The sequence below is a fragment of the Microdochium trichocladiopsis genome (genome assembly GCF_020744255.1).
Source record: "Microdochium trichocladiopsis strain MPI-CAGE-CH-0230 chromosome Unknown B0I36scaffold_1, whole genome shotgun sequence".
NCBI classification, from domain to species: Eukaryota; Fungi; Ascomycota; class Sordariomycetes; order Xylariales; family Microdochiaceae; genus Microdochium; species Microdochium trichocladiopsis.
The window spans coordinates 1,957,933-1,977,157 of record NW_025763544.1 but is presented as its reverse complement, the minus strand read 5'-3'; the positions used below and the strand labels follow the sequence as shown (position 1 = coordinate 1,977,157).

The window sequence follows — 19,225 nt, the reverse complement described above, 5'->3', positions numbered from 1 at the left end:
GAGGGGCACGCCAACAGGCAGGGTCCATCCAGGTCCAGGGGCCCCCCCTTTCACCTGTCACCCCCCAGGCTGCATCTTCATGGACCAGGCACAGTTCCCAAGAGGATGTATTTGTCTGCCGCCTCAATCGCCAGGCTGGATGACTATATCATGTCGTCTTTCCTGTCTTTGTGTCTGAGATGTCTGAGCTCTTGTTACAGACATGCATGTCTTACAACCTGGGCCCCCTCTTCAGAGAAAGAGAGGGGAAATAACTTGACAAGCGTCCGCAGATGTCACTTGTCAGTGTACAGCACTTTCGTCCAATAACGATGGAGATCTGCTACCCTCAGTCTGACACGAATCACGACATGCGTCGTGGATGCATGATGGTGAGTCAGCGGCTTGGAAACTGCCATCACTTTGAAGGAAGTGGTGATGAGCAAGCATTGGCAGTAACAGCAAATCAAAAAAACAGTTGCGATGAGAACTGCCTCTGCTCAAATATTCTTCTGACGCCGTTTCGTTCTCATTAGCTCATTAGGTGTCCCGCTTGCGTGGAGTTTCCCTATGCAGTTTCACCCATTTCTCGTGTCTAACATACAGCTGAATACAACATTGACGATGAACACATCCACGTCTTGGGCGTATCACAAGCTGCCAAAGTGCCTTATATACGAATCAATGAACTTGTCGGACAATGAAATCACATGGACATAGTGCAAGCTGCCATGGGCTGAGTTGTCCATGATGACCAGGCGTCTCAAAGCCCATGATCATCGCCGAGCCATACTAGCACGATGCGGGGAAGTGCCATCAGAGTGTGGGGAAGGAGGAGCCCTCGCCTCACGGAGCACCCCATCTTCAACTCAGCCGCCCGATTGAAGCCTCAAGACTCTAGCATTTCAGAGACCAGTTCCTTCAGGAGAAGAATCCAGGTATTCCAAAGTCTAGGTCCAGCTGACCCTCAACGACAAGTCACTTGCTGCGTTGTGCACATCGTCCTTCTTCCGACAGACGACATATCATACAACTCACGTATCATGGCATCAGATAGGTTCAGTGCCGAGGCAGCAGCATGGGACAACAACCCATTTATCCACATTCAGAGCGAGAGCGCATGGCAGGCGATCCGGAAGCAATTCCCAGGCTACTTTGGCAATGCCAATGACGGCAGCTTCACCGGCGTCCAGAAGCCCGCAGTCCTCGAGATCGGCGCGGGCACGGGCACCCTCACGCTCCGCATGGCTCCTTACGCCTCGCAGATTGTCGCCGTCGACGCGGCGGAGGGGATGATCAATGCTCTCCAGATCAAGCTCGAGAAGCCGGACGCGGCCAAGAACGTGACGGCCATCTACGCGCTGCTCGAGGACCCGGAGGACAAAGTCCTCCCGCCGGCAGGGGACGGATCCGAGGGCAGGCTCAAGTACGAACTGATCACGTCGCACCTCGTTCTTCACCACATCGCCGACATCCCCGCCGTGCTCAAGACCATGTACGGATGCCTGAAGCCCGGTGGGTGGGTAGCCCTGACGGACTTTGAGGACTTTGGGCCGGCGGCGCGCAAGTTCCACCCGGAGTCCAAAATGGTCGGGGTGGAACGGCATGGGATCCCGAGGGAGTGGATGGCTGGGCTGCTTAGGGACGCGGGGTTCGTCGACGTCGACGTCAAGGTCGCGTGGTCGACCAAGAAGACGGTCGAGAAGTTCCCGGGGGAGTTTGGAAACCATGCTGATGCCGCGAACGCGAGCCAGGGAGAGCCGATGGATTTCCCGTTCGTGCTGTGTCTTGGGAAGAAGCCATGATCTGATGGCGTGATGATCATTTGGCTGATGTCAAAACCTGTTGTACTGGACTCAAATAAGAATCACAAAGGAATATGGCAATACAATCTGGACTAAGTGATGGCCGGGTGTCTATAGGGAGGCATCATTTGCTTGTCCACAGCAAGCACTTAGCTCCGATGCTTCATTGCAAAGGTGATATCAATGAGACCACCATTTCTCATTTCCTCATATCAGAAGCCGAGCGCAAACGTTTATCTCTTCTTTGTTTAGCCCAAACGCCTGACATTATCTCTGGGATCGAGCAAAGGAGCTACGTTCAGAAGCAGTCAAGTGTCTTGCTGCTTTCAACATCACTTTCGAGCATACCAAGAATATCAAGAACACCAACACTAGAACTAGCACACATCAGAACTATACATGTGATAAACCCTATGCTACACTGAAGAAAGTTGACCTGCATTTGCGAGCTTGGTCTTCTTTATGATGGGCAGTAATCACGCGATATATCGTCCAATGTCGCCGCCTCTCGTCGGACTACATGGCCAAGACATGTTGGTGGTTCGACCTTCGTCAATGTTAAAGGCATATATCACCTCAATGATACTTTCCAGTGACTACATGTTATCTATGATCAATGCATCTGCAATATGTGGTCACAGAACGTGTAAAGCTGACACTTATAAAGAACGAGTGACAGGCCGTATCAGGCTACCACTTCCAACGAGAAATCAGAAAGCCTGTGCCAAACAAGCTTCCAGTTCCTACAATACTTGAATGGGATTCCTGGAATTTGGAGCCAGTGTGATGAATGACATGATGTATACACAGACCCTTGTGGACCTAGGGCGGCGATACTATAACAGTGCCAGGGGCGAGGATATTGATCCAGCATCGCCTCAACTCTTTTTTTTTTCTTTTTCTTTGGGAATTATTCACTGTCTTTACCATAACAAGGGGCCATGGTGGCACGTTTGGCAGTTGTGCTCTGGGGCAGTCGGATTCCATTCACTTTTGCTTACTTGTCGTAACGTCAGTGATAAAGCCACTCCAGGTCAAGCGAGACAATGGGAAGACAGAGCCAGACTCGTGATGGGGTGATTGCGAGCCTTGTCGTGCATAAAGGTAGCATCACACCACCACCTCTCAAGCTGAAGCCAACAACATGCATAGTCACATTTGTTTCGTGACATGCGATGCTATTCTCCTGTCTTCATGGACCGCTGTGCGAGCTCATGATGATGGGGTGAAGCTCTTGATCAGGGTCATTCCCCGTAGCCGACGGGCAGTCGCGGCGACCACCGATGTGCCTGAGCCTGCCTTTGCATGGTACCTGCAGCATGCAAGAGACTCGGTTGGGCCTGCAGGGCATGCAGCACCAAATTGGGCCATTCCTGCACGACACGAGAGCCCTTCTTGGGCGTCTCTGCGCCGCCACGTGTGCAGTCACATGCAAGGCTGCGTCGCGGAGTCACAGATTATGGCTGCCGGAAGGCTGCGACCAAATCTTCTCCCGGGCATCACCGGACGCAGGGCTTCGGGCTTGGCTCAGCAAATCTCATGCCCACCCCGGTCGAAGGTCTATGTCCTGGCTGTTGAGGCTTGACGTATGAGGCCGAGAATAAGGCCTCGATCACCCTCCTGGGCTGTTGCTAGACACGATCCCTTGTCCCCGGACAACGCTCCGACAGCCTTGTTGTGTTGGGGTCTCAAAGTCGTTCTCGAGGCGTACACTCGTGGCGTCAAACAGTAACTAGACGGCACTACTCTCGGGCAGAAGCGTGGTTAACGCGCACAATGCCCACAATTCGAAATCCCTTAGCTCTAGTCCTTTGCTGTCGACTTCACAGTATGTCGGGTTGGCTGCTGGGCTGAGTATCACCGTGCTTGTCCGCGATTAGAAGGTCGTTGATCTGAGCCCGAGCCTAGTGGAAAGCAACCGTGGACAAGCCCAGCCGCTGTCAGCAACGTCTCGGGAAAACCCATGCGGAGCCTGGGATCGTCGTCCGGGTGCCTTCTGCAAGTGTTGAATACTCCCCCTGCCGTCGCCCGGTCGGTCGTTGCCTGCATTGTCCCCCCAGTAAGGGCGATCTGGGCGTGAATCCTCGGACAAGGCTATCTTTGTCGTAGACCCTGGCCCGGATACCGCACAGACAATGGAAGCCACCCTCAACGGGCAGAAGTGGCTTGCGACTTTCCAGAACGTCTGGCAAGAGTCATTGGTTGGGCCTATTGTGGCGTGGCCAAACAAGACTACGCGTCAGGGTCTGCCACCACCACTCCCTCTTTTCGTCTTGGCTCTCTCCTTCCGTTCCGGCCTGGCGGCCGCGCTTGGGAAGGCCCAACAAAGTCTGTCTTGCTTGGGAAGCGAAGAAGAAAAGAAGGATGTGAGCCGAACAAGAACGGCGGCGTGTTAGTGCAGGAGCGGCGTGGAATCCGACGGGCTGGGCTCGTTTGCGGGACCCGCACCTTCCCGAAGTCGACAAAGTCTCTTTCAGGACTTGCTCGATACTTTGCTGACCAGCCCGAATGCGTGAGCCCTGTAGGTCTTTTCAAAGTCGCTCGACCACCCAACCAGCTGCGTGCGCATGAGTACAGCCTCGGTGGCTTGCGACACTTTCTGCAAGGGACGCGCCTGCAACTTGTGCTCAGCCAGATCGCCACGATGCGAGGCACTCATTCATTTGCGGCCACCCCGACGACATTGTTCGTCCGGCCAGCTGCTTTGACGGCCTGATGTTGCGCTTCTCAGGCCCCTCGCTTGACGACGCGATCGAAAGTCGTGCTTTTGGCACTCGGCGGCACACTAGCCGACCGAGCAGAGCGGCCCGCATACTCGTGTCACCAAGTGCTGCCTCCGCTTCGGCAAGAGCTTCTCCAGCAAGCGCTGCCTATGGTTCTGGCGCTTGTGCTGCTGGCCGCAACGGCATAACGCCCCCAGGGTCCGGTGGTGGCCTTGGCAGTCAGACTTCGGGACAGCTCCCGAACCTGCGAGTATGGGAAGATTTCGCGAGCTACTGTGTGGCTTATGCTTAACGAGAGTTAGGCTCAGTTGGCCATTCGCAACACTCTTCCACTGCTCTCTTTGTCCGCTGGGCCGAGGCAGAATCAAGCCAAACAAGGAATGGTCACCCGAGACTCGATCTGGTTGCAGGCAGAACAGGCGCTTCTTTCCTCTTCGGTACCCTGCTTGCTTTCATGCTTACTGCTGCAATGTCCGGACGGCGCCAAAACACCCAGATACCCAAGTGAACCTTGAGTTAGAGACTCGATTCTGCGCAGCCACCGAAGCTTTGTCTCGGGCTTCCATTCTTTGCAATGGACTGCTGTGGCTGACTGCCCACCGCTCAAAAAGAAAATTCACGCCTTGTCGTTTTTGCCTCAGCAGGACCACACTGTCAATTGTGAATCGGCTGAATCTGGCTGGCAGTGTCGCTTTCGGTTAGAGGCACAACCTATCATTATACTGTCGACTTTCACAAGCTTTCGGTAACAGCTCGGCCCGGCAACTCGCTGTTTCTCCTTTGGCTGCTGCGCCAGGTCTCGCTCAACGCCCAAGCAGTCAGCCAAGCCCAAGAAGAGGCACAACCTGGTGATCGAAAGATTTCACACTTTTGACATGTCTTCACCGGTCCGACTAGGATTGCGCCTTAGCCAATAAGGTCCAGCCAACGCAGGCTTTCACGATGTTGTCGCGACTGCGCGCAACCTGGCTCGCTGTTACATTCGGTGCGGAACCCTGCACCGCACAGGGAGCGCCCATTGGCCAGACCGGCTTCCCGTCACTCTCATGCAGATGCACAACTCCAAGAACACAACAGCCTTGCGGATGCGTTGTTGTGCATCCGGTGGCTGGTGACGATGGCGCTGCAGAACCCAGTCTTGTGGCTTTTCTCTCGTCCTGCATGGCAGCTCTAGGCGAGCAAGCAGGGACGCCAGCAATCTCAATGTCAAGCCCTCGCATTAGCGAACGAAGTCCAGGCTCAGCAGCGCGATAGTCGGGATCCGTCCGCAAAGTCGCGCACAGTATCCAGTACTGGGCAGGGAATGGGCATGGCTTGACATCATGTCATTCTCTCCCCACCTTTGCGCTCGGAGTGTGATTGGTCAATCGCACGGCAGGTGCTCTGCTTGAACTCTATCGCGCATCCAGCAGTCCTCTGTCCTTTTGCAAATGCAGCCTGGCAAGTTCCACAAGGCACGCCATTGTCCCCGTTCAGGCTAATCATGCGAGGACCGTTGGAACCTTGTTGGCCATATCGCAATATCGCGTGCTCGATTGCTTGGTGAGTGCATCCAAGCTGGGGCTGAGCCTCGAAGTGGGCAGCACTTCTGGACGCGTAAAGTTCAGGGCAACATCAGTCGCGTGTTGCCTGCACCTTGATGCTTGAGGATAGGTCGATCCCAATTGGTCATACACAAAAGTTTGGAGATTCCCAATCAGACACGCACATGCTGCCTGCTACTGCTTTGGGTAGGTTTTCCATCCACGTCGCGTCTGGTACAACGATGCCACCCCAAGGCCAACCTGGTAAGCTGTCATGATAATCAATGTACCAAGTCCCGACAAGAGACATTGGCACCAAGGTTTCTGGGATCATTTCTACGTGGTGGTTGCAGACATGCAAGATACCGTTGCCCAAACCCTGTTGTCACGCCTCGTCGTACGGTCGTCCTAGTCTTTGACGCAGCTACTGGTGATGTCTAGTCCGCCATATGAGTTGTGTTAAGACTACATGGTTCTCTCTCCAATGATCGGCGGAACGGTGCCTCGTTCTGGAGTTGCTGAGATATCATTGCATGCACGCACGTGTGGGTTTGTGCCTTTGGGCTTCGAGCGAATCAGTAGCATCCCCTCAACGCTTCCTAGCTGTCTATCCTCGACCTCCCATCCCCCGGATTATTACTGAGTGGCTAAGCGTGCGGAAGCCACCGTGATTACTAGTAGGCCAGACACAACATCGAAACTTTACGCCACTGGTAAGTGTGCTGGTTCCTGTAATCACTGGATCGCCGAGCAACCGGCTCGTTAATATCAAGCAAGCCCAGTGGATGTATCCTTGTCTGCCTCTACAGGGGCAGCAATGGGTGTTCCTCGCGTAAAGGCCACAATTCCCCCCAAACAATAACCGCGATCTCCCCGCCCACTTACAAGACATGCAAGTGCAGTACGATTTCTCCGCATGAACGCATGCGGACTCGGTGTATCTCTCCGTACGAAACCTCTTTCAATGATGAGGAGAAGATATGGACGTCTAAGCGATGATGTTCCCAGCCACTGCCCTCCAGCCAGCACGGTCTAGCCCTTGCCAGAATTCGGCCGTACTGTGTGGACAGCACCGGCATCAGCATCAGCATCATCATTATCCCACCACAACTCCGGATGTGGAGCCCATTGCGCGTCTCACACAGCCTGATTGAGCATTGCTCTCCGCATCGATCCAGCACTCCGTCTGGCTGCCTCGCCTGCCTGCCACGGCGTAAACTGGGAGAATTGCCGAACGTGGAGAAGCTTACTTTTTTTGGTTTTTGCATGGCTCCGCCCATACTGCGTGTGGATGTGTATGAGCTTGTCAGAGTTTTCATTTTGTCTTCGTACTGTCGCTTCCTTCGTGTTGTTGCTCTCGTCGTCGAGGACTCATCATCACAGCGAGGCTGCAACCCCTTCCTTCGCTCGTGTACCTCGGCTGGGGTATTGGTCATGATCGACAGGATTGGCTGGTCCTTGCAGGCGCGAGCACAGAATGACAAAGCCCGTGTAAATACGTGCTGGGGGCCGGGTTGGTTCTCTCGACGCACAAGGTGCACGAGACCCCCGACCTGATTGGTTGTGCGTGCGTTCCGTACCTGATTAACGTCTTTCCCCCCAGACGAGCAACTTTTTGAACAAGGGCAATCCTAGGGACTCGCCCGACTCGTGCTCCGCCTCCGACTCGCTGGGAGACCGGGAGATCCTTGGGACAGCAAGCCCACCCTAGGAAGTCCATCGAGATCACTGGACTTCCAATAACGTCATTGTCATTTTAAAATCCCCTCAGCTGGGGCACCCCGATGAAGATGTGATGGAGGGCATCGACTGTGATCGAGGCGGGAAAGTGATCGGCAATGGGATTCTGTACAGGCGAGTGGTGGATGTGCACTCCCCCACCACCTTCCCTCCTCCTTCCCCTCTGCTCTCCATACTGGTCTGGGCCATTGTGACGGAGTATTACGCGTGTGGTGGGGGAGCTGAGGGGCTCTTTCTCTCTCTTTCGAGAAACCTACTGAAAATTTCTTTTGAATTTTGAGTTTTTACATTTCGGTGACATCTCCAGTCCCTCGGAGTATTCTGCACGGCTCGAAGTGAACAGCCTGCAGTCCAAGAAGACAATGCTTAATTCAGGAGGACAAGGGGAAAAAGGATAAAAAAAAAAAAAAGAAAGCCACTTCGCTCATGGTCAGATCATCATCAGGAAACAATGAGACCACGAGAGACGGCATGCAAAGACTGCAGGCACACACCTTCTCTCCTGCACACCACGGCGCAAATCACAGAGGGAAAAAATACACGCATGCTTCGCAGACCAAAAAAAGGGACCCTATCTCGCCTGCCTTCCTGCTTGCCTGCCCTGCTCGGCTCCAACGGAGTGGGCGCGCAGGGCAGGGCAACAATTGCGAGCTAATGCAAGGCACCGCACATATGCCCGGTGCTGGGAGGGGAAAGGCTGTTTTCGGTCGATCAACCTTTTTTTCTTGATCTCGTTTGTCTCTTTCTCATTGGAGACAATTTTTTTTCTCGCTGCTTCGTGAGTGGTGCTCGTCTGCTGGGTGGTCCCACTCTTTCTTTTTTTCCTCCCCAAGTAGCAACCGACCCCTCCCTCGTCTGGGCACACATCATACACCAATGACCAAACTGGGACCAAAGTCGGACTGTGCCCGCCTTTGCTAAACGCAGGGCGCGCGCCCACTCACACTTCGCAAAGGTTATGTCCATCCATCCATCCAGCCGGTCAGGATGGGGCCTTGAGGTCCGCCAATCGGACCGGTGGTGTACCTGCTTCTGCTTCGCTTCGCCGACCCGCCCGCGCATGTGGGAGAAGGAGGAGGGGGAGGAGGGGTTGCTGCTGAGGGGTGGAGAATGCCCAGGTGTAAGAGGGACATGTTGTACTGTACTGTACAGTTACTGTCGCACACACAGTCACTTTTCTTTTTGGCTGCAAGAGAGTGCCCTTGACGTGTGATGTAAGCTGTCTGTTGTGTTGTATTGAGTAGACCGTCATGAATGAAACCTGACATGCGTCCCATGTAGGGTCAAGAAAATGCTTACGTGCCGATTACAAGTAATCATTACTCACCAGGAAAAAAAAAATCTTGGCAACGAAAATGGCTCCCCCAGCAGAATGACTTGCAATTGACAGTGGCCGAGTGATATCTGACGTATCGGCGGGAATACATTGACCGTGGTTAGATGTTTCGAATTCAGGCAATGGAAGTGCATGAAACCATGAGGCAGACTAAACCTACAACCCTTTTGGAAGGTTGAGCAGTTACGGATTCAGTGCCCTCGGAACATCCGGCTGAACAATCAGCAGTGGTGACGGCACCGGGGCCCGCACGAGGTGCAGCCACCGGGAATGCAGACCCGGCGGCGACCAGGAAAGAGAGAGAGAGCCATTGGCGAATCACATAACATGATCGGTCGTGGTGTGGTGCGGCTCGGCAACACAAAAATGTGTCGTGCAGCATGGGCAGCCCTACCGTGGTGGACCCCGTCAGCCGGCCATGCAGGTTGTGCATGTCCTGCTTCTTCTTCTTTGGCGGAAAGCAAAGCCCTTGCCGCGACGGGCAGGCGGACCTGCCCGTGGGTGCGCTTGCAGCGCGGGCCAGAGAGCCGAGAGTCGCCCTCAGCCAACGTTTTGGAAGCAGACCATGATAGCATTCATGCCGCAGTGGCATGTACATGTCGAATCATCCTTGGAAAAGCCATGTTTCGGACAAGTGGTTTTTGCATTCAGCAAAGCGACGGTCGGATGTCTCCTGCGCGAGGGCATATGCTATCAAAGCATATTTCCAGCTGATGGCTGGTGAATTCCATGTTCTGACTACTGCGTGTTAGCTGTGGTTGGCGTCTCGGTTGGGTGCCCCTGCAGGTTGTTGCACAACCCGGACTGACAATCCACTCGTCCCAACTTGGTCATTGAGAAAGCAGGACGCCCAATGTGTCATGTTGCACAACGATTTCGAGTCTGCTGTACTCCACAGACCAGCGGGCAGACAGCAGGTGACTATTACAAGTGATGACTTGATCTGTTTACAATAAGTGATATGCTTTGCTTGTCCCTCTGGGACGAGATCCACATACGCTGTTGTCAAGCAAATATACCTGGATCTGTTTGGTCGCGACGAGGCTTGTCTACTATGTATATCCGTTCTCAAACACTCATCAAGAGCTTGCCTTGCCAGGTTCGGCGCACGGCTCAGAAAGTCGGACGTGCAAGCTGCCATGCCAGCCCGGCCTTTCATCTGAAGGGGGAGGCAGACACACTGACTTGGTGCCACTCGAGCCGCCACATGCACATCGGAGGCACGACATAGCCGTTGGAGTGGCTGTGGCACAGATCGAGAGGGGTGTGAATCAGCACGGTAGGAGGCCGTAGGTACGTACGTAGCCTCGAGCTGCGGATGCATGCTGCTGCTGCTGCAAGCGACGGCCGACCCGTTGCCGTGTCCTCGGCCTCGGACCTTGATGCGTCGGATCCTGACTCGACAGTGTCGATTGATCCCCATCTGCACACATCGTACAGAAGCGATGCGCATCGCCGGGCCATCCGCTTTTCTCCACGGACGGCAGCGCATGCAGGGCTTTCGGGCATCCTGCACGCTGGAGCAGGACGGCCTGCTTACCCCAAACGGACTGCTTCGTCATAACGAAGGGGGGCCTGGGAGGGTTTCGAAACAAGCATGTACCTTGCTCGCGAACCCGCCGTTGGTGTTTACACTACTCCGAACTTGGCATACTGGGCCGCTTTGCTTGGTTATGGCCAATCTTGGCCCAGGCTCTTGGACCAGGAAAGGGACATGCTGCCACACGCTGCGGGGTGACTCGAGCTTCCAAGGTTGCTGTTAATCATACTGATTGTTGGCGCTGTGGCCCCCCTATTGTTTTGTTTGGTTGTTTGGCTGGTTGTTGTTTATTTGTTTGCCCCTCTGCCTGCTGGGATTGCCCAAACAAAAAACAAAAACACCCGACGACATGTGCACATGACTTGAGACGACCAAACAAAGCAGCGACGTCATATTGGGCAGCCTTGTTTGTACCCCGCTCACGTCCTGCGCTGGCATGTCCAACCACATGTCAAGAGCATGTCAGCAGATGCCGAACGGGCGCAAGGCCATGAATGGACACGTAGAATTCACAGGGTTACATGCACGCATGAAGCCGCAGTGGTTTGTGCTGCGAGGCCCTCGTCGTTTGTTGTAAGAAGGCGATGCTGAATTTTGCCCCTTGCACGCACGCATCACGATGGCTTTCGGGTACCAATTCTATGGCGGTTTGGGACCGTTAAACAATCGATAATGAGGAGCTGGATATTGTTTTTGCTGTTATTGCGTCATCATGCCCGCCTGATTTCCAACGACGACCAGGGGATAATTACAGTGACATCAGAGCCTCGGCGGGATGAGTACGGAGCATCGCTTGACAACGAGGAGCCATGGGCAGGAATATAGCGACGCGGCAAGCCAATCACAGTGGGGGGGACACCAGCGAAGCACATTCCTTACGGAGCTCTCAAGCCGTGTTATGAACAGTTGAAACACATATTATTCCTGGGTTCGCTACACCGGGGCTGCGCAGGTATTGACTGGCGGAGCAGTGCGTGCTCCACATGTCGCATCCAGAACTGATGTTATGCTTAGCCGACGGTGTTATTCATCCATGCGTCAGTTTTATTGTGCAAAGCATCCGGCTGGCTGTCCCGGATCGCCCGTCCGCACCGAGGTCTTAGACGACTCGAGCCACAAAAAGCACAGGCACCATGGCTGTCTCCGTGGCGATCGTTGCCCGCCATGCGAATATGACGGCCTGATTCGTGGTTCCCTACGCGACACTCGTGCAAGTCCAAGCTAGATGCCTGCCTGTCTGAGACCTGTTCAAGCTTAGCTGCTGGCGAGGCAGTCCTTGAGGCTCGGACTGGTATTCATCGTGCATTAGTCTTGTCAAGCTGTGTTCATGACGCCTTTGTGGTTCATGGCGACGCCGATTTATTCATTCTCGTCGGCTCAGCGCCCGACACCGGCGGCATCATCCTGAAGCCGACCATCATGCTGTCTGCCAGCAGGGCCACAGACATTGACGGGGTGACTGGCGAGGAGTGTCCGACAACGGGCACGGTTCTGGCGGGGGAAATTTAGCGACGAAAGCCGCCGGGACTTTTTACAGCGCAGAGCATTGTTAGTGTGGCCTGGCGGCGAAGACGTGGGAAAACTCTGCTGGCAGGACAAGGGCAGGTCCGTGGAAGAGCGAGGAAGACGTTCCGGTGCCGCTAGGCATGGGTGGGCCGGCCCTCCCCACCAGAGCCACGACTTAGCTACTGATTCGCGAGTCGTGTGGTGCTCTGTTGGCCTGCACAGTCGACAAGCAAACCCAATGTCTCTCTTGCACGGCGCCCTGCCGAGGGTGCTGAAGTCGGTGGCTTGGGGGCACACCTGCGAAGGGTTTGTCAGAATGTCTTGCCCTGCCCGGTGCCCGCCCGGGCTGATGAGACAACAACAACAACAGCATGAACAATAACAACAAGCAATTCAGATCGAGTGGTCAACACAAACATGCGCCGCCCTGGACGTTATTTTCCGCCCCTATGGGTTTGTTGAAAAGGGGACAGCGCAAAAAGCCATGAGGCAGGGCAGGGCAGGGTGACTGAAGGCTGGAGGAGCCGGGGGGGCGCATGATGGCTACTATGGCAGCGAATCTAGTCCGGGGAGCGCAGCCGGAAGCATGGGCCAGCGGGCGAGACTCTCGACACGGCAGAGAGACCCAGACGGGTGGGATGCTGTGGAGCGCGAGAGCAACGGCTCAGTCCCTGGTCTTCCGGCAAGGTAGGTGACATGACAAGTCGAGTCGCACAGTGACCAGGCTCTTTTGCGCATCGTGCCGCGAGGTGACGGCACATCTCGAGGATGCGAACTATGGGCTGAGCCGATGACTGCAGTGGCGCCTGGAGATGATGGGCAAAACACCTCAGAAAGGTGAGGACGAGGTGCGTGCCAGCAGGGCATTGGAGGGGGGGGACGACAGGCAGACAGCAAGCAGCACACGCAGAGAGAACACCCTCAGGCACTCACTCACTCTGTTGGTTGGTTGGCTGGCTGGAGCCGACATGTGCACGGTGCAGGCACAGTCGGCATAGCTGCGCTGGCACGGCCACACCCTCCATGATGACACAATCGGGCGCAAAATTGTTTTGCGCTCCCACGGTGCAGTTCCCGCCCTGCCCAACCTGGCTTGGGAAGAATGCCCCCGAACGACAAGCCGCCAACGGGGGCCCCATCCCTGCCTTGCCGGCTGTGCGCCGCCCGGGGCTTTGTCTGACGACAAGCAAGTGGGCGGGCACCGGTGGCCGGGGCGCGACAGCCCACAACCAGGGTCGCGAGCGGTGCCACACACCACGCTGCTGGGTCGCCTGGTCTGTTCTTGCTCTGACTCTTTGCTCTGCTGGCGTCGGCGCCCAGCACAAACGGCCCACCCGCCAGGAAACAGCATGTGCTGGGCGGGGCGGGACCCAGGATCCTTCCTTCCAAAGCGTCCACCATCGACGGCCCCGGCAAGCGGCTCCAACGCGCCCGCGTCAGTGCCCGGCCGCACCCCCGGCTCCCACTCCCCCAGCACCGTCTTTCTTCTTCTTCCATGGGGCGCATTGTGTCTGTCTGTGTGTGTGTCGGTGTCGGTGGTTATGCTGCCATGCCCCATTTGGGTCCTCTTCTTCGAGGTGCTGCCCGGCTTTGTCGATCTGCTGTTCGCTCTTCTCTCCTCCCTCCACTCAACCATTATCGTCTTCCCTCATCTCGACTGCGCAGGTGCTTGTTGGATTATTGTTGCTATTACCGTGGACCTCGTTCGTGATCGCCGGCTTCGACTTACACAACCCGCCAGGATTTGCGGCTGGCTAGACTTTTGAGCGACGCTCTTCCGCCACTCCTAGACGACTTGTGCCCACCTTTTGGGATACAGAGTCAACATCAACAACAACATCTACAAGGGACACGCTTTGCACAGCACGCCGCTTCCGCTCCTGGTCTGCACTGCACGCCTAAACGAGGTGTTCACGTGCTTGGTATCAGACCGCTCGGCGCTTGCCTGCTCTGCTGCGTTCCATTGGCGCATAGCCTCGTGGACAGGAAACGGACAGCGCAGCCCTGGCACGCAGCTAATTGTGCCCAACGATACCGCGCCTGGCCTGTCACCCGCATCCAGCCCTGCAAATCGTCAACACGTGGTTCGCGGCATCTGCTTGGATCTCTCACAGACCGCACCCAGTCGTCCTCCTGACCAGCACACGCATCTGTCACGTTTGGGCGCGCGTTTGTGTTCAACGATTTCTGTATCGAGAACGCTCGCTACATATTAAGATGTGGACTTGAGCAACCGTCTATATTCAACCGTGGACGACGACAGCTCACAGAGCATACAACCTGGATTCAACTACTACCACCACCACCACCACCAACAATCAAACCACTGTCGCGCCAGCACCATGTCCTCGATGCTCAGGCCTTTACGGCTTCCACAACTAGTGGAGGAGCGAAAGAAGCGGGAGTCGATGCAGACAGAACAGGACGTCGAGCCTACTCTTAGCTTCTACACATTCAGCAGCACTTCATCTGAGCTCACTTCCCCGGTAACACCAACCTTCTCGGCCCGGAGTCACATGCGTCACTCCAGCTCCGCCTCGTCTTTTGACCTCGCCATTCCCAGCACCCCGGAGTACCCACCGTCACCCACCAGAGCCGCAGATATCTCGGCCAAGTGGTCTTTGACCGATGTTCAGGAGGAGCCTTCCAGCTACGAGTATGCGGATGCTGAGGACTATGTTGATTTCGACGATGCTTCGTCCGACCAGTTCGATCTCACCGACTGTCTCCGGGACGAACCTCGCTATTGCCAAGCTCCCAACCTTCAGGTCGTCACAGGTTTCGACCTCTACGATGGCTACGACGACTTTGACTACAACTTTGGACTTCAACATGAGTCTGATGCGTACAGAGAAGACACACGTTCGTCAAGGAAGCTCAGCCGGAGGTTCGAGGCGCCATTCGCCAGTCTATCCACTCGTCTCGGCTCTCGGCTTCCGTCGTTAAAGTCTCGGCGTTCTCTGAAGCAGTGCAGCGCTCCGGGATCTCCCATCGCCGAGGGCAGTCTTGAGCGCTACTCTCGCCTCTCTCGTGGAGTCCCAAGCCCATCGTCATCACGTTCGACTTTTGGCACCTTCCACTATGATCGTTCAAACGAGCCTCCGCTGCCACCGACGCCCGACTTGTCACGCTATGGCAGCTCAGACAGCGTAGCCAAGCGGGTCTCCAGCGTGTTGGAAGAGGTTGAAGAAGTCCGCGACACCATCCAGCGCGATCGCGCCATGGCGACGACACCTCTCCTTCCTCCGTTCATGAATGGCATCGCCGCGCCACCAAGTACTGCCATGAACTCCCCTCTTGTCTCACCCACAGTTGCCTTTGCAACCATCTCGATGCCTTCGGCGCCGCAGTCGCCACTGGTCTCTCCGCCGCTGAGCTCCAAGCCCTCCCTGACATCGTTTCCCTCCATCATGGCATCGACTGAGCTGCCCCTCATGCCTGAGCCTGATGCCTGGTCCGACCTGCTTGGCCATGCCAACTTCACCATCACACCAGCCCCGTACCAGCCGCAGGGCCAAGACTCGGATACTCTGCAGAAGTTCCAGGAGGACTGGGAGACGGCTCGCGTCAACTACACGAAGCACCTTGCCCGTACCGGGGAGCACTATGGCGACACGTCCAAGACGTACTCACTGACCCAGGCAAAGTGGTCAGAGATTGAGAACATGTGGAGCTCCTATCACAAGCAGATCATTGCCGATCTCATTGCCTGTGGAGCATCCCTGCGTGGCCAGATGAGCCCGGAAGAAGTCGTCCCCACCACGCTGCCTCATATGGCTGAGGGCAAGTTCCCCGAGAGAGGCGACCAGGACATTGTCGGCCCCATGGTGCGACAGGCGACCATGTCTCCCATGGCCGACACCTTCAAGCGGCCGAGTCTCTGGAAACGCCTTACGGGCCGCTGAATGATATTCCACGGCCACTGTACGAAGCGCTCTGCAACCTAATTAATGACCATCACGACTTTTACACGTCAATCACGCTCTTTACGCCACGATTTTGTTTTCACCTATTACACCAATTTCTGCGGATACAATGATACCCACCGTCTGATTGTCTGTTCTCGGCATATCGAAAAAGGCCGGGGGATGCATCAGGCTCCTGCGGACTCGATCCATGCCATCGACGTCTGTTTGTTATTCATATTGTTCGATTACGACGAGGATAGAAAGCGACAAGCTTGCCACACGGAAAAGCACCATGAGACAAGAGGAGGCTATACTACAGACGAGGTATCCCAGCTGGACACCTGTGCCACCATTTATTGTCGGACCATGTATAAAAAGCGCTGGGAGCATTTGCGCCATGCTCCAACGAGTTTTGGAGAATGAGAGAATTAGTAGGCGCGAGAGGAGGGTAGGGGATGAGAGGCATTACCACAGTCTCGAAATGTCAGGTCTCTGGGACAAGGGCCTAGAGGATAAAAAACAACCAAATAGTACAAAAACACTATGAAAAGCCCATGCAAACAAAATGTTTGCCGCCTCTAATCAAGACTTGACCGTGTCTCTGTTTCCAAGCTCCAAACGCATCCTGCTTCCCCAAGTCAATCTGTACGTTGTCACGCTCCGCTCCCCACAAGGAGATTGGATTCAATGAAGCTAGACGGACGTGCCTGTCAAACGGAGACGACAGCAGCCACCGCAGGCTGAGCCGAGTAAGTCTCGAAACTTTGACGAAGCAGCGCGCGCGAGGATTCTGATTGGCGGGGGACGAAAAGGGGGTAAAGGAGAGCCCAAGTTGATGCTGGCCCGCCCCGTAGTAGCGGTGTATACTCTTTGCCCAGGGTCAGCGGCCAGCTCCGATAGTCTTCGTCTGCTTGGGACTGGATTAATTCTGCGGGCTCGGGACTTGGAAAAGACGGGCCGCCATGGTCTTGTTGGCAGCGGCGTTAGAAGTCATAGCATGCATTCCAAAAGTGTTGTTGTTGCTGTTGGTGTGCTGCGGCTCCAAAAGCCCGCCTGGGCATCAATGATGTACATGGAAACAAGTACTCGCAGCCTGTCTTTCTCTGGGGGCGCAGATTGTACTGTGAACTTGCTCAGTTGCTGCATGAGTCGCACTACTGACTGATTGCCTGCTCCTGCAATGCGTGCCTGCACATCCGAAGTCCCTGACAGAACAGCATTGCTGTATGCATTGTTGCAGTTTTCCCTGCGTCCCCGACCGCCGCCCAACTGCCGAGGAACAAGAGGAGGATGGGGAATTGGTAGCGTGCCGTGATTGGTGCGACTAACATAGAGCTGGCACTGTGTGCCGCGCCGGCAGAATTTGGGGAACCCCTGTCTGTCCGCTGACGCCAACCCCACTTGGGGAAGGAGGAGGGACGACGATGATCTCTCTCCCCCACAAACAGGATCTGGTAAATTCTCCCCCCAGTCATGCTTTGCACTGGGCGCCTCGTGGTTCCAGGTGCTGGGCCGATGGGTTGAGATGTCCCGAGGCGCAGTGGCGTGGCCCGTATGCGACGGAATTGCCAGTCCCTTCACTGGCGAGGTGCTCTCCATCGATAATGTTGGTCCGGGGACCCTGGGTTCGGATGTGATGCGATGCGACGTCGACAACGACAACGACTGCTGGCGACGGGTATAAAGGTTGCCAGTCGCCGGCTGCCGCGATTCCAGACATGGCTCATGTCCTTTGCCAGTGGCATTGCCTTGCTTGTCCTGCACCGCAAGCAGCACTCCTAGGGCGTCCACCATCTTGACTTGGTCTCTCTGTCATCACTGCCACTTGTTCACTATCGCGTTCCTCACCATCCACCATGGTCCGCTCTGTGTTGTCCAGGGCCACAGCCTTGGCCACAGCCGCCCTCCTTGCCGGCTGCTCGACCGCATTCCCCGGACCCAAGCCGCCCTCTGCGCTGCCTCGCCCACAGACCCTGAGCAGCGTCCAGGTGTTTGATCCGCCGGCCGACTACCGGGACCCGCAGGTGCTCTACGCCCGCACGGCGCAGCTGCCCAACAACGACCTGCTGCTCACGTGGGAGAACTACAGCCCGGAGCCGCCGCCCGTCTACTTCCCCGTCTACCGCTCCGCCGACGCCGGCAAGACCTGGGCAGAGCTCTCGCGCGTCACCGACCAGGGCCTCGGCTACGGCCTGCGCTACCAACCAGCCCTCTACGTCCTGCCCGAGCGCATCGGCGCCTTCCCCAAGGGCACCCTCCTCCTCGCCGGCTCCTCGATCCCCTCGGACCTCTCCAGCACCCACCTCGACCTCTACGCGTCGGCCGACTCGGGCAAGACCTGGCAGTTTGTCAGCCACGTCGCCGCCGGCGGCGAGGCCATCCCCAACAACGGCCTCACCCCGGTCTGGGAGCCCTTCCTCCTCGCCCACAAGGGCAAGCTCATCTACTACTACTCGGACCAGCGCGACAACGCCACCCACGGCCAGAAGCTCGTCCACCAGACCTCGGCCGACCTCGAGACCTGGGGCCCCGTCGTCGACGACGTCGCGTACCCGACCTACACCGACAGGCCGGGCATGCCCACCGTCGCCCGCCTCCCCGACGGCAACTACATCTACGTCTACGAGTACGGCGGCGGGCCCAACCCGGCAAAGACGGACGGCTACTCGTTCCCCGTCTTCTACCGCCTGTCCCGCGACCCAGAGGCCTTTGCGAGCGCCCCGCACCACCCGATCCGCATCCCCAGCAAGGCCGCCGGCGGCGTCCCCTTTGTACCCGACGGCTCGCCTTACGTCGTCTGGACCCCTGCGGGCGGGCCCTTTGGCACCATAGTCGTCTCCTCGGGCTGCTGCTCCCAGGTCTTTGTCAACAAGAAGCTCGGCGCCGAGGACGCCTGGGAGATTGTCGAGACGCCCGAGGCCGCGAGCTATACCCGCTCGCTGCTCGTCATGCAGCAGGACCCGCGGTACGTGCTCATCAGCGGCGGAGGGAAGCTGCCGCCTAGCAGCACGAATGTCGTGTCTGTCAGTGTCATCAAGATCTGATGAGGAGGGGGGGGGGCTACTTTGCCCACTGTAGGCTAGGATGGAATATGGAATTGGGGGGAGCTCACAAAACCCAGTTGCGATCCTTTGTGGACAAACTCCTCAATGATCTGTTGTTGTG

General features: G+C 56.3%; 5 protein-coding genes across 5 annotated transcripts; 4 read left to right on the top strand and 1 right to left on the bottom strand.

The window, feature by feature from the left end:
- Positions 1-808: 808 nt before the first annotated feature.
- On the top strand, positions 809-2,168 carry B0I36DRAFT_310171 (S-adenosyl-L-methionine-dependent methyltransferase). Its single transcript, XM_046152223.1, has one exon. It carries the CDS (start codon positions 1,023-1,025, stop codon positions 1,782-1,784), a length of 762 nt encoding a protein of 253 aa, XP_046018256.1. The 5' UTR covers positions 809-1,022; the 3' UTR covers positions 1,785-2,168.
- Positions 2,169-3,644: 1,476 nt separating this feature from the next.
- B0I36DRAFT_391042 (uncharacterized protein) lies at positions 3,645-4,799 on the top strand (the record flags this gene model as incomplete). Its single annotated transcript, XM_046161409.1, has 2 exons — positions 3,645-4,150; positions 4,416-4,799. The coding sequence occupies exons 1-2, from the start codon at positions 3,920-3,922 to the stop codon at positions 4,797-4,799; spliced, it is 615 nt and encodes a 204-aa protein (XP_046018255.1). The 5' UTR covers positions 3,645-3,919.
- A 2,041-nt stretch (positions 4,800-6,840) lies between these two features.
- Positions 6,841-7,578, bottom strand: B0I36DRAFT_310168 (uncharacterized protein). The gene has a single exon (XM_046152222.1). It carries the CDS (start codon positions 7,464-7,466, stop codon positions 6,912-6,914), a length of 555 nt encoding a protein of 184 aa, XP_046018254.1. The 5' UTR covers positions 7,467-7,578; the 3' UTR covers positions 6,841-6,911.
- A 6,916-nt stretch (positions 7,579-14,494) lies between these two features.
- Positions 14,495-16,057, top strand: B0I36DRAFT_357536 (uncharacterized protein; the record flags this gene model as incomplete). Its single annotated transcript, XM_046157810.1, has 1 exon — positions 14,495-16,057. One exon carries the CDS (start codon positions 14,495-14,497, stop codon positions 16,055-16,057), a length of 1,563 nt encoding a protein of 520 aa, XP_046018253.1.
- A 1,859-nt stretch (positions 16,058-17,916) lies between these two features.
- B0I36DRAFT_357535 (exo-1,5-alpha-L-arabinofuranobiosidase) lies at positions 17,917-19,104 on the top strand (the record flags this gene model as incomplete). Its single annotated transcript, XM_046157809.1, has 1 exon — positions 17,917-19,104. One exon carries the CDS (start codon positions 17,917-17,919, stop codon positions 19,102-19,104), a length of 1,188 nt encoding a protein of 395 aa, XP_046018252.1.
- Positions 19,105-19,225: the final 121 nt, after the last annotated feature.

What these genes read in the sequence shown, in the direction of transcription:
- B0I36DRAFT_310168 (XM_046152222.1), bottom strand. Translation starts at nt 7,466, where the DNA reads ATGACCAATACCCCAGCCGAGGTACACGAGCGAAGGAAGGGGTTGCAG.
- B0I36DRAFT_310171 (XM_046152223.1), top strand. Translation starts at nt 1,023, where the DNA reads ATGGCATCAGATAGGTTCAGTGCCGAGGCAGCAGCATGGGACAACAAC.